The sequence below is a fragment of the Teleopsis dalmanni genome, chromosome 1 (genome assembly GCF_002237135.1).
Source record: "Teleopsis dalmanni isolate 2A chromosome 1, ASM223713v2, whole genome shotgun sequence".
NCBI classification, from domain to species: domain Eukaryota; kingdom Metazoa; phylum Arthropoda; class Insecta; order Diptera; family Diopsidae; genus Teleopsis; species Teleopsis dalmanni.
In genome coordinates, this window is record NC_051846.1 from 139,667,045 (window position 1) to 139,681,275 (window position 14,231).

A 14,231-nucleotide genomic window follows, 5' to 3' on the forward strand; every position below is an offset into this window, starting at 1 on the left:
TATCTGTGTCCAAATATTTATATGAATTATGGACTCTTACTAATCTAGACAACTCGTTGAGGAAACCCGACATTTTCGAACTACAAGAGAAGCGACTATAAAGCCTCTCAGACTGTCTGAGAAAATTGCGTTGTTCATGTACGAAATCCTATGGCTCTGGATCCACTTTGCTGCATAGTTAATTGCCATTTTCTCTGCTTGAAAGACACCGCAAAGGTCAGGCAGTCAAAGCGGGACACTATGATTTACATTACCTATAAACAACGAGTAGCTTGCATCTGATCAATACTATTAATATATATATAAGTATAAGATGTCAGTGTGAATTTTAGTCTAGTTTAGTCTAATCTAAGGCTAGTCTGTCTTAAATTATGATTGTGTATTGTAATATTTGCTACCTGAGAAGATTACAATATTCACGAAAACTCTGCTTTAGAAAAATTCAAATCTTTGAATAATTGATTGTCTCTACTGTAAACTTCTAATAGTCTCAAATTGCTAACTTAACTAAAGTTTTTTGTATAAAATATTAAAAAGGTTTAATCGACTGGTATAACATATGTGTATATAGAATATATATCCAACAATATTATTTAGATATGTAACAATATATGTATATGCAAGCAACCAATTATAATATATATATAATTATATGATGCTATTTATAATATATGATTCATATTTTTATTGAATTATCAAAAAATAGATTTTATATCACCTCTTCTATTTATTTACTTGATTAACTTTATTCGTGAAAGATATACAATAATTCTAATCCCTTAAATGAACGCCTATCAACAAATCGACAAAGTCCATAAAGTGGTCAACTGCGAACTTGAAACGATTGGAATCTTTCCTCGCCATTCCAGACGTATTACGCACACCCGCGACTACTACCCAGAAAAGCCAATCGCCAACAATCGATTACACTACAATTTTGCACAAATTTTTATGGGACTGATAAAACGAGAACTAATCAATCATGTTAATCATTCGTTATCAGTTTATTTATAAAAAAAAGTTTGTTTTTTTATTTTTCGACGTGACTAAACACTTTTAGATGATAATTATTGATATTAATTTTTTTTAAATCCGTTTTCGTTGAATGGAAAAATATAATTTTTTTATAAATAAATAATAATAAATTTTGTAACGCTGCCAGAATCTTCTATCTCAAATATGTCTTGATGTGTCGAGAAGATAAACTTGTTTGCACAACAAACAGAATAACAACAATTAGATTAATTAGCATTTACGCAGACTGCCGTTTAAATATTGTAGAAGACACAAACAAATGTTTATGTTCATTGCTTATGCGTTGTTTTTATTAAAACATTTTCACATTTCCGTGAGTACAAAAATGCAAATAACAAAATAACAAATTTAAGGACTAGATCAGTTCGCCACGTTCGTTGACTTTAATGACCTTTACACGATTGCCTTGCTCGGCTAGCATTTCGTCAAATGTCTTGCCCTTGGACTTTGTATCCGCAAACCAACCTACGTTGTCGCAAATCAAATGGTTGACGCCGCAACCATCGCATTGCAATATGACAATTCCACTGGTGTATGCAGCTTCCGTCACAGTTTTACTGTTCCGTGTGTTGCACAGTTTGCAACGATAGACTAATTCCACTTTGCGCTGCATGCGCCGATAGTTCTTCAATGTGGTTGGCGACACCGAACCCGAGGATGCTCCATTTGCTGCAAATTTCTTGCCCGTAAATGTGGTTGCATCGAGTATGGATTTCGGTATGAGTAGCGGAGCAGGTTTTGTATTATTATCATTCCCAATTAAAGGTGCAGATGTGGCTGCATCCTCTACAGGCTGTTGTTGTGTTAAGTTAAGGAGCGCATTTTGCCCATTCTGTCGTAGTAAGTTGAGTGTGCGCGTGCTAAAGATGTTACGCAATGCGTTCATCTTACACGCTCATTACGATATTTTTTTTCTTAAACAGCACCAAATAAAATATTAAATAATTCTTTAAGGTTACAGCAATAACTTGCTATTTTTGGATACTACGCCGAAATTTCAAACCACTCTTGTTATTGTCTCTACACACACTATCCGAATTTGCAATGATGATTGAGTTGTCAACCAACAGCTGTGCACAACTATCACTAAAAATAGTGTTGCCATATTTGTACGAAGAAAGCTGTTGGCTGAAACAGAAGCATTACGTCGCAACGTAGTATTTATTGTTGAGAATCTTATACGGAGTTACATTACAAACTTTAATCAACGATTAACGTTGATTAAGTGTTCACATTATCGTTTCGGGTTTTCATTTTGACAATTGTTACATTTTTTAATCTATTAATGAACAATCAGCTGGAAACATTGTTATGGAAACCCGAATTTTTAGTTATACAATATTGAAATATTTATTATTTTTTAAAAAAATTAAATAAACTGAACAAAAATGAATGTTATTTATATGCAAAGTCTTTCGATTCGTTATGAATAGTAGATCTTTGATACGTATTTTTCAAACTATACAAAAAAAATCACATATATTAATTTAGAGGGTTTTTCGAATAGCAAAGAAGGCTGCACAAACATTCAATGTTCAAGTTCCAGTTTTTTTTTTTGTTTTTTGTTGTCACTTATTTTTATTTTAATTAGTGACACCAACCAGATCGCCTATTCTTTATGTTTTCAAAGCTGCTCTTTTTGTAGAGACATTTGTAATGCATATTGTTTTACTTACTATATGCAAAGCGACCATTCTTATATATCCTTATATGTCCTTTATTTCTGTTTTTGCTATTCGAAAAAACCTCTTAATTTTAAATAAAGCTTCTCTGTCACTATACAAAGAAAGCGTAGCTTTTCAGCAACACTAGTACTTTATTCAGCATATATTAATTTTATCAAAAAGTTTATTTTTAGAAAAATCTAGAAACGATAACAATTTACACGCGAATATTCCTAATACAGAATTAATTAAGGCAACAAAGAACACAAAACTAGAATAATACAATTTTCTGAAATTTGAAGTCCTAATCAATGCAGTAAATTTCAAGTTTTACAAGAAATTTCAACTTCTATAGCTTAGAAAATATGCTGAAGATATAGAATAAATGTGATTGCAACTCAAATATCTAAAAAAAACTCAAATAATTAAATATATTTATTTATTTTTTATTTTTTTTTTAAAAAAAAAAAAATTTTTATTACATTATTATTTTTATATTTATTATGTAAATAAATATATCTGAAAAAGTTCAACAAATAAATTGTTTTTTTAAATTTATTCATATATAACAACACAGCTTCCGCAGCAGCGTTGCTAACTTGGCGCTAGCAATATATTTTTTTAAAAATCTGTCAATTCGCCATTTTTGTACCAAAAACTTATCGATAACGCATTAAATTCTGTACTATGTTCAGGAAAAGATATTAAGCGAAGTCAACTTTCAGCCAAAGTTCGAAGTTTGTTGTGCGTATTTTTATATGGCAAAGCGACTTTGGTTGCTGATTTTGCACTCAAAATCGATATCCACTAGCAAAGTTCGTAATGTAAACTCCCTGTAATGCATACAGCACCACTAAGACGAACAGTTTCCATATGTTTTCAATACAATAAAATACTTATTTCAATATTGTTTTCCCTTGAAAACAGGAATAAATAATAAATAACAAATTGTGCCTTATGAATTATAAAATTATGAGTAAAATATTGCATAGTAAATTACATGAAGAAAGTTGACATAACGTAACATATGACAACGTACAATCAAATTTCATGTGCGTTGTCCTCACTAATTTATCGCTCAATTGCCATCACAAGGCAATTTTGTAAACAAATAACAGCTGATTAAGTTCAAACACATTGCCAATGATAATAAATAATAGATAGGATTATTTTGGAACTAAAATGAATAGCTTAAAATTTCTAAATTTCAAAACGACAATAAAATTCTGTAATGAGAGAAGTGCATTACTTCAGTCAATACGAAGAGGTGGAGTGTTCAAGCGATCGCCTGCTTTAAAGTTGCAAGCTGCTGCGCTGCAAGATTTGTATACGAATTTTTTTGATAACCGAACTGAACTGAGCGTAGAGGAGTGGCAAGATGCTAAACAAGCACTTGTAAATAATAACAAATATATATCATCAAATAACGTAGATGCTATGATGATTGGTTTATTTAAATACGGACACCAGCTTCCATTAGCCAAAGATTACTTGAAGTACTTGAAGAAGATCAATGTTGAACCCAATGTGGCAACCCTCGGGCGACTCTTACGAGTTTACAATACAGCTTATCATGAACGAGGTGGTTCCATTGATTCGCTGACAACAGAAGAACAAAATGAAATTTTATCAATATATAAACACTTCAGAAGCAAGCATGACGTGTTTGACACCACCACTTGTGAAAACCTTATACATGGGCTTGTGGCCACAGAGCGATTTGGCGACTGTAAGGAGTTGATTGAAATGGCGAAACTTACAGCAGTGCCAACGGTAGCAGCGTATTCCGAAGTAGCTGTCAAAGCTTTTAGCACAAATGATATGTCATATGGTTGGCAAATATTGGATGAGATGGTCACAGCGGGCAAGCAGCCAAGATGTGAAGTATTCATTGCTTACATTGAACAAATAACAAAGAATTCAGACAAGAGTTTCCAGCATGAATTTGAGAAATTGTTAGAGTTTTTTGGACAGCATGATATCATCATAAGTGAGAAAGTAGTTGATTACATCACGAGCCTAGAGAACAAAAATTTGCTTAGCATTACAAAATCTAAACTTAGCCGCTCGGGCAAATGTAGAAACTGCAATAATCAAATGGAAAATATTTCTGTCAGTGCTGCAGATTTTGCTAAGCTTAGTAATTCGTTTTTAAATAAAGTTCTGATTAGAAATGATGTTTTTCAAAAATCGACGCCTCAGGAAGTTGACAGATTTAAAGCATTCGTTGCCGAAACCGCACCGTACGATTGTGTCATTGACGGACTCAATGTTGCATACTCAATGGGTATCAAGAAATCCCCGGCTATGTTGGCTAACTTGGTAGGGTGTTTTATGTAGTTTTTATATTATTTTTAAATGAATTATATTTTGTTAGGTTACTAATGTGGTGAAATATTTCAGTAGCCAAAACAAGCATGTCCTGATACTAGGCCGAAAGCATATGCAGAATTGGTCAAAGACATCCTGGAATTACATATACAAAAATGCTAGTGTGTTTCTAACAAATAATCTGTAAGTCTTTCTTTTCTATTTGTTAAGCGGTATTTTTATAGATGCCGTAATTGTGATTTACAAAATCTCTAAACAATATATGCCAATGGCAGCATGAGGTTGAGTCCGATAGATGATATACTTTTTGGTGCCCTGATTGAAATTAAATATATATTTAATTTTATATATTTATTTATATATTTAATTATATATATATATATATTATGTTTGTAAATATTGGTATCCACCTAATTTGTTTTTATGCCGGGCCTTAGGTAGTTTTTTGTATTATATTATTTTAAATAATTTAAAAAAGTTTTTGTTGAATTAAAAAAGTATCAACAACACTGAAGATAGACCGAAATTAACAAATAAGATTAATGTTTTTATTTGCAAATTTTTTATATTATTTAAATTTAATGTGAAACAAATGACCTAAACTCCTGCAAAAAACATAAATATATAGTATATATTTGTATATAATATATAGTACATATATATTTGTATAAAATATATAGTATATATTTGTATAAAATATAGTATATATTTGTCAAAAATATATAGCATATATTTGTAAAAAATGTATAGTATATATTTGTAAAAAATATATAGCATATATTTGTAAAAAATGTAAAGTATATATTTGTAATAAATGTATAGTATATATTTGTAAAAAATTTATATTATATATTTGTCAAAAATATATAGTTCATATTTGTCAAAAATATATAGTATATATTTGTAAAATGTATAGCATATATTTGTATAAAATATATAGTATATATTTGTATAAAATATATAATATATATTTGTAAAAAATGTATAATATATATTTGTAAAGAATGTATGGTAATATATTTTATATGTTTGTATAATATATACAGTAATATATAGTATATATTAGCAAACATAAATAGTAATGTATAGTATATATTTGTATAAAATATATGGCATATATTTGAGTGCATTGTCACTCGATTGAAAATAAAATTTTTAGTTTGAAAATATGTAGAAATTAAATAAAATATATATTTTATATAAATGTATATAATATATTTAAAGTATTTATTTAATTATATATTTATGTATAATTATAATTTTATATTCAATCGAGTGACAGTACATCCAAATAATCGTCATAAGTGGTCTTCGAAAACATCTATGGGTTTAATTGTTCATATACAATTTTTAGACTACAAATGTCAGGATTTAAACCCTTTCAAATTTGAATCGTGATGTATTTTTCTATGCGAAGTACAATTCAATACGACATAAAAATTAGAACGTAGCCTAGAAGATATGAATAAATAAAATAATACAGATGATAAACGTAAGAGAGTGCTTATCGGAATTTGCACTTTCCTACAAGCAAGGGGCAAAAAAATTTAAGCTTAAACTTCAAATATATCATTATCTCTCTAACTCGGTTATTGCTTGAAATGAAGAATAAAGCCGCAAATAAAATGGGATCCAATCAAAAGCTTGATTTTCTAATTACAGAATGATTATTTGATGAAATGAGAATTAAAAATACGCAGGACACTATAGCATACTTAAAAATGTTTAATATATTTCACAGAAGGTCTACTATCAGATAAGTCAAGCAAATCTGATAAAACTATTTTTGTCAGACATAACGTTTATATTTAAAGCTCCAAAATATAAAACTAGGTTTAGTTTTGAATTTATTTAGAAATAAGCTTACTTAAGATGTCGTACAGACTACTAAAATTTCCAAGTGCATTTCAAGCAAAAATTGCTGCTGATATATTTTAAGGAAGATATATAGTAGAAACTAATATATGATTATTTATTGAAGGTCAAGTATTAATTATATTTATATTCTTAATATATCAACCATACTATATCCATATCCAGGATATAGTGACTGTTACTGAGCAATTGCCATGTACTATGTAAATTATTTCTTTAAGTATTCATATACCAATCAGTACGGTTCTTTTCCCAAGAAACCAGTAATTAGTTGTTGCAATGAGACCACAAATAGAGTTACTTTTGGAAACTAATTAACTTGGGTACGAGGGAAAACGGTATTACTATATCCTTTGTAATTGGTCATTGTCTAATAGAAAGTTACACACAAAGATCAAGCTGCCATCTATTGTAAATATGTTCCGGAGCAGTGATACAATTCTTGAAAGTTCATTTTAGACGATCTCGAATTAAAAACTGCTATCGAAAGCCTTATAAAATTCTCAAACAAAATCAATTGATTAAAGTGCTGTAGGTAGTTATTGACTAAGAAATACACGCATCGTAGAAACCAAATCAATCGTTAGAAAGCAAGAAATCATTTTATAAAATCGTTGCCAGATTAAGAAGCCAGACCCATACACGATGTATGTGGGATCTGCAATGTCCCTAAATATTGATTAAGTTTATATACCATACACTAGATGATGTCAAATTTAAAATGTATTTAATTGTACTAGCTACTAATGAAACTGAATATAAAATTTGAAATTTTAGGTCTGTTCCACAAGCTACCCGTAGTAAAACTCAAGTAAAACACAATTAAAGTACAAACTGAGAGCGTAACACAAATAAACTGTCAAATTACGCTCTTTACACAGAATTCCATGGAATATCTTTGTGTAAAGTCAGGTGAAAACATCAGTGCCGCGCAAATAAACAATACAAAAATTTAAATTCAAACCAAAACAGCTGATTCGCACATCAACACAAATTTTACTTGAAATAAAATGTGCGAGTAAAGTTTGTGTAGCATTTTCAAATTTCGTCAGCGATGTTATGCTCTCTCAGATAGTTAGGTTAGGCGAAATGGTGGAACGCACTTGTGTATACACTGTGTTGCTCAAAGTTACCCGTGGAACAGACCTATTTATAAATTTTAAATTCTAAAACTAAAGTTCACTATTCTTTTTGATTTATATATGCAGATAATGCTTATTTGGAGATGTTAACAGTCTATGTTAATATAAATACATGCGTACGTGCGTTTGCTAATACTTCAAACTTTGTTAACTTGTTCCTTCCTAGTATTGTTCTTCAATAGTACATATTGCAGTAGTCCCACGTTTGGGAATGTAATCACTCTCTTTTCTTTTCTTTATTCTTGTACTAGATTTTTATGTACATCTGATCAAAATCACTTCTTATGAACTTCTTTCTTCTTTTTATTTTTGTATAAGATTTTTATGCACAGTGTATCTCTTCATAATCACTTCTTATGAAATCCTGTCTTATCTATTATTTTGACCTTATTGACATCTGCTACATGTTTTGTTTTCAGGATGTATTGGTTTAATTTTGTTGCCTCTCTACCTGTTTTTTTGTTATGTGTTCCTTCGTGCGTTACCTGTTGTCAGGAACAGTCTCTACGCTTGACCTGATATACACATGGATTTGTTGTTTATGTTTTGTTATTTATGTTCTTGTTGTAAATATTATATATAACAAACATAAATATAAAATAATATAAATTATTGTTGATTATTTAGTTGAATTGAAAAGATATTATAAAGCGTTTTTAAAATTAATCGTATCATTGTGTATTATTAGTTTGTGTAGTAAACATAAAAATAAAATAAAGCGGCAACTCTGTAAGAATACTACTTGACAGCTGATTGAAGAACGGCACTTTATGTTGTTTAGTTTTTTTTGAACTTAAATAAATAATTAAGCGTTTTTGGAAAAATGATTTCGCTACAAACGCAACCGAAGTTCTTGAGGCCTGCAGAGCAAGATGACATACCACTCAAAGGAGAAGATGACCCGGCAACTACAACATTTATCTTCAATGCGCATCGTTCGCTGGGCATAGCTGAGCAGCGGGAAAAACTACCAATACGGAACTATCGCAACCACATATTATACTGTCTGGAAAACCACCAAATTGTCATTTTAGTTGGCGAGACTGGCAGTGGTAAGAGCACACAAGTACCACAATATCTATGTGAGTGGGGCTGGCATGTGAAAGGCTTAATTGGTGTGACAGAACCAAGGCGCATATCCGCAATCACCTTAGCAGACAGAGTTGCGTTGGAGCGTGGTGAATTGGTTGGGAACACTGTTGGCTATGTTGTTAGATTTATGGAGCGAATTTCAAACAACACAAAAATAAAATATATGACAGAAGGTATACTGCTACGAGAATTACTAGCAGACCCACTATTAATGCAATACAGCGTTATTATTGTTGATGAAGCGCACGAAAGGAACTTGCTGACTGACACCGTACTGGGATTGCTTAAGAAAATTGCACGTAAACGAGAGTCTTTAAAAATTATTATATCTTCTGCTACTATTGATGCGGAATTTTTTCGCGAATTCTTCGATATCAAGCGCAAGAAGTCAAGCAAGCCATCCAGCATTGTGTTGACGGTTGAAGGTAGAATGCATCCAGTTAAAATACATTATATAAATAAGCCTTGTCCAGATTATGTACGTGATACAGTTGAAACTGTTTGGAAAATACATAAGAAGGAAGTAGCTGGTGATATTCTGGCATTTTTAACGGGACAGGAAGAAGTATTGGAAGCTTTAGATTTGTTGAATGAATATAAAAATAGCGATAATTCGGAAGATATACAAATTTTGCCTATGTATGGTGGTTTGCCTAGCAGAGACCAGCTCAAAGTGTTCTTTACATTAGCAAAAGGAGTGCGTAAAGTAGTTCTTGCAACTAATATTGCAGAGACGTCTATAACTATACCCGGTATTGTCTACGTCATTGATTGTGGATTTGTGAAAGTGAAATGGTACAATCCAGAAAGCAGTTCCGACAGTCTTGTTGTAGTGCCGGTGAGTAAGGCGACTGCAGTGCAGCGTGCCGGGCGAGCAGGGCGTGTACGTGCGGGAAAAGTGTATCGACTTATCACAGAAGCAGACTTTGAAAAGCTTCCTGAACGTTTACCATCAGAGATGTGTCGCTCAGAGCTTAGCGCAAGTTTACTACATCTAAAAGCATTGGGTATTAGTAATGTGTTACGTTTCGATTTTCCATCAGCTCCACCAGCTAAAAATCTGCTCTCATCGTTGGAGACGTTGTATGCATTGGGTGCTATTAATGAGCAAGGAAACCTAACTAAACCAGTTGGTTATTTTTTAGCTGAGTTGCCGTTTGGACCGATGCTTGGAAAAATGTTATATATATCAGGACAATTGGGCTGCTCCGAAGAAATACTGACAATCATCGCTATGTTGCAAGTGGAATCTGTTTTTTCGAAACCCGTAACTGCGCAAGCACAAATGAAAGGGAGAGTTGCGAATCGTAATTTCGAGGTTGCTGAGGGCGATCTTATAACTTTGCTTAATGTTTACGCTGCGTTTGTGGAAAATGGACGCACCAAAGAATTCTGTGGTCAATATTATTTAGTTTATCGGAATTTAAAGCGCGCCTACGAATTGCGTGAACAACTTGTTAGCTTAGCAAATAAAAAGTTCGGTGTAGCATTATTTTCCTGCGATGGGAATGTCGAGATGCTTTGCAAATGTATAACAGCTGGATTCTTTATGAATGCAGCCTACTTGCATCATTCCGGTGTTTATAGAAAAATAACCAGCGATACGGAGTTATTTATTCATCCCAACTCAACGCTCTATACTATACAACAACCTCAGTTTATAGTCTACAGCGAATTACTCCAAACCACAAAACTCTTTATGATGAACGTAACAGTTATCAAAGAAGAATGGTTAACGGAAGTAGCACCGCATTTCTATTGTAAAAAAACTTTACGGAAATATAAATGACCTGAAAGGCTTTCTCAATAGTACAAAAGGCTGGCGCCATAAAAATGTAAGAAGATAATATGCTGACGAAATTATTTTTTGAATAGAAAAGTGTGGACAGTAATAATATTATTATATTACAGGATCCAAGTTCTAAGCCTGGCACTTGCAATCCATAAAATTATGTACGAACTAATAAACCAAAAGTTATTTCCAAAGGACTCTGATGATGGAGGTTAGGTAATACACGAAAAATCTGTATTGTCAGCTGAAATATCAAATTAATTATAAAAAAAATATTTTTTCTGCGATTCATTACTGTCTGAATATTGTAAAATTATTAAATATTTAATAATGTATATAATGTAAAATTAGTATATAAAATAAGTATGTAATTCTATATGTATATAAGCATTTTCACATCATATATTCTATATACAAAGCGGTATAAATTAAGAGAGCATTGTTTTTCGACTCATGCATAAGATGATAAGACATGTATGCCATCGTTTGTGTCATTTTCTTTACAAATATTTTGTAATTTAGAATTAAGCATCTAATTTAGCCAAATATAGTTAAATAAATTAAACTAAGAATGTACAATGTATTTTTTTTAGAGTTAAGTTTTAATTTTTTAAATTACTCTCAGAAGTACAAAACACTTACCATTTTAAATAAAACTTATTGTTAGTTCAAAGTTCAATGGTAAAATGATTTTAATTTTCATTAAAAATATATTATATATTTTATTAATTAATAAATAATAAATAGTTTTTGTTGTAATTCACTACTGTGTATTACAAAATATGTACGTCTCCATTAAACAACAATAGTTTCTATAGAAAAAACATGGTTTCTTTCGTCATAATTGATTTAAAAAATCAAATTATTATTATTATATTTATTATGTACGATGCAAATATATTATACTTATATTATTCCAATATTATACTTAGTAATTATTTTCAGTTTTTACGTTATTTCTTCAAAAACTAAAGGATATCTGTTTAAAGTGGTCTTAAGTTTAGAATAAAGATTAAATCTGTTTGCGCATCTGTCTAGCTTTAGGTTGTTTTTTTTAAAACTTTTAAGTAATGTTAAAGTAAAGAATAATACAAATTTAAATAATAACAAATAATTTGAAACAAAATTAAAACCTTTTCTTTATTTATATAAATATTTCGGTTTACTATGCAGACCATCTTCAGTGGTACTGATGTTTCCATTCAACAAAAGTCAAATAAAACTTATAGACTATATGTAAGAAGATTATATTTACTCTTCTTAGATAAGAAGTTAAAAAATTAAGAGAGAAGAAGGTGTGTCCTTAGTCAAACTAAAATTTTTTCCTTTATTACTTAATTTTTAATATTATTAATATTTGATCAGCGAACCATAATCTAACAGCAGAGATCAGACAATACAATAAAAATACTAACAAAATCCAGATATTAAAGGAAAAGGGACAAGGTTCCATATTGTCACCGCTACTATCTAATATTTGGACCAAAAAAATATTACAATAATCGGCTTTATAAACCTCATAAAGGCATAAAAGTGAATGGTGTTACGATAAATAACATCTGCAATACAATATGAGAGATCTGCAATGTCTAGTAGATAAAATTAGCGGGTATAATAACTTTAGTCTGAAGATAATTGTTATAGCAGAAAAAACACATATCAATTGAAGTTTATTGACCTAAGATATAGAGGTGGAAAAGGTATACTGAAATAGGCATGTTCCTTCAAGAATTAAACGTCAAAAAACATTTAATCACGCTTATGTTCAAAATACGAACTGGTATGAAAAAATTAAAGCCGTTTCGTTGAGTGCTACGTGTGATCAATATTTCTTTATACTATACGTATAAAGAAGTAGACGTTAGTAGTTTAGGATATGCACATACTCGAAGTTTCAAAATGTGAATATATATAAAGAAAAATTCTATAAATTCGGTAAAATAATTACATGATAAATGAAGTGCTACTTCCATAGAACTATAATAGGCAAGTTATTATTATTATTATGACATGTTCTTCATTACAAAAAAAAAAAAATTAAATTCAGAACTTAGTCTCTTCACAGATAGTTGTTATAATATTCTTCCATTCGCCTCTATTTCTGGCAGGAAAGCGTAGTTGATAAAAGGTTTTGTTTGTTTCGGTTGCCACTGTTCTTCGCCAAATGGTTTTGGGACTACCTCGTCTCCTTACTCCTTGCGGGTACCATTCCATGACTGCGTGTGTGTGACCAAGCCATCCAAATTTGCGTTTCTAAACTTCTTTCTCTATTGGCTCTTGCATGTCACCATATGTTCAGAATACGCCGCAAGCTTCTATTGACAAAGGTTTGTTTCTTCTGAGTCGGCTCCCATTGTTGGCTTTCTAGACTTTGTTAATCGACATTAGCCTTTTTCACTCTGCTGTCGATGTCCTTTGACGTGCCACCATCGCTGTTGACTATACTTTTCAGGTACTCTAGTTCCTTCACGTCTTCAATGTTATGATCATACAAAAGGATGGGCGATCTTCCACAGCTTCGAGAAAGACGTCTAGGACTGTGATAAACAGAGAGGCTGGTGAGAGGTTGCAGCCCTTTCGCACTCCACTGTTGCAATTAAAGCTGTTCCTAAGAGTACCTTCATGTGAAAGACAAGTTCTTACAACAATTAAACGCAGAAAGATACCATATCTCGGTCATATTCAAATAAATTAAGACCATCAACTCCTACGATTTATTAAAGAAAACCATATTAAAAGAAATCTATGTGTCTGGAAGAAGTGCAGTCAGGACTGTGAGACATTAGCCATTGGACGCGTAGTGATAATGTAAGGGAGCTATACAATGCTCAGTACGCAATGAAAATAGTTTCAATATAGATGTTAAGAGTATCTTCTGTTATGTGAATAATATTAAATTATAAAGAGAATATCTGCATATCAACTCTTTATATATCTTTAACAATTAATAATATTCTAAATCGAATGCGCGAGTAAACATAAAGAATTATTACATTAATTAAATTTATATAATTATATAAATAATATATTCATATTTATATATCTTATGCATTTAATTATAGAACACATGATGATCCATTTTTATTGTATGCTACACTGAAGAGCGGCCACCACACTGATTTCTTCTCGCGGGATTTAATGCGTACACACTCTTTTTTACTGGGGGCTGAACTGCGACCAATTTTTAGACGTTGGCAACAGGAACACCAATATTCTTTAGTTACCCAAACTGAAAGTGGAAAAATAATAGTTAAGGTATGATTGACGACTGACGTTTAATAAACAGAGACTATTAGCTAT

General features: G+C 31.2%; 3 protein-coding genes across 3 annotated transcripts in view; 2 read left to right on the top strand and 1 right to left on the bottom strand.

The window, feature by feature from the left end:
- Positions 1-1,295: 1,295 nt before the first annotated feature.
- On the bottom strand, positions 1,296-2,082 carry LOC119666674. Its single transcript, XM_038075956.1, has one exon. The coding sequence runs from the start codon at positions 1,919-1,921 to the stop codon at positions 1,391-1,393; it is 531 nt and encodes a 176-aa protein (XP_037931884.1). The 5' UTR covers positions 1,922-2,082; the 3' UTR covers positions 1,296-1,390.
- A 1,767-nt stretch (positions 2,083-3,849) lies between these two features.
- LOC119666334 overlaps positions 3,850-14,231 on the top strand; it is a 16,035-nt gene continuing 5,653 nt past the window's right edge. The window contains exons 1-3 of the mRNA XM_038075617.1: positions 3,850-5,021; positions 5,077-5,213; positions 13,994-14,186. Of these exons, the coding sequence (XP_037931545.1) occupies positions 3,882-5,021; positions 5,077-5,213; positions 13,994-14,186 (1,470 nt within the window). The 5' untranslated portion in view covers positions 3,850-3,881. The remainder of the gene's footprint in view (positions 5,022-5,076; positions 5,214-13,993; positions 14,187-14,231) is intronic.
- On the top strand, positions 8,748-11,180 carry LOC119668999 (probable ATP-dependent RNA helicase DHX35). Its single transcript, XM_038078725.1, has 2 exons — positions 8,748-10,974; positions 11,051-11,180. The coding sequence occupies exon 1, from the start codon at positions 8,871-8,873 to the stop codon at positions 10,926-10,928; it is 2,058 nt and encodes a 685-aa protein (XP_037934653.1). The 5' UTR covers positions 8,748-8,870; the 3' UTR covers positions 10,929-10,974; positions 11,051-11,180.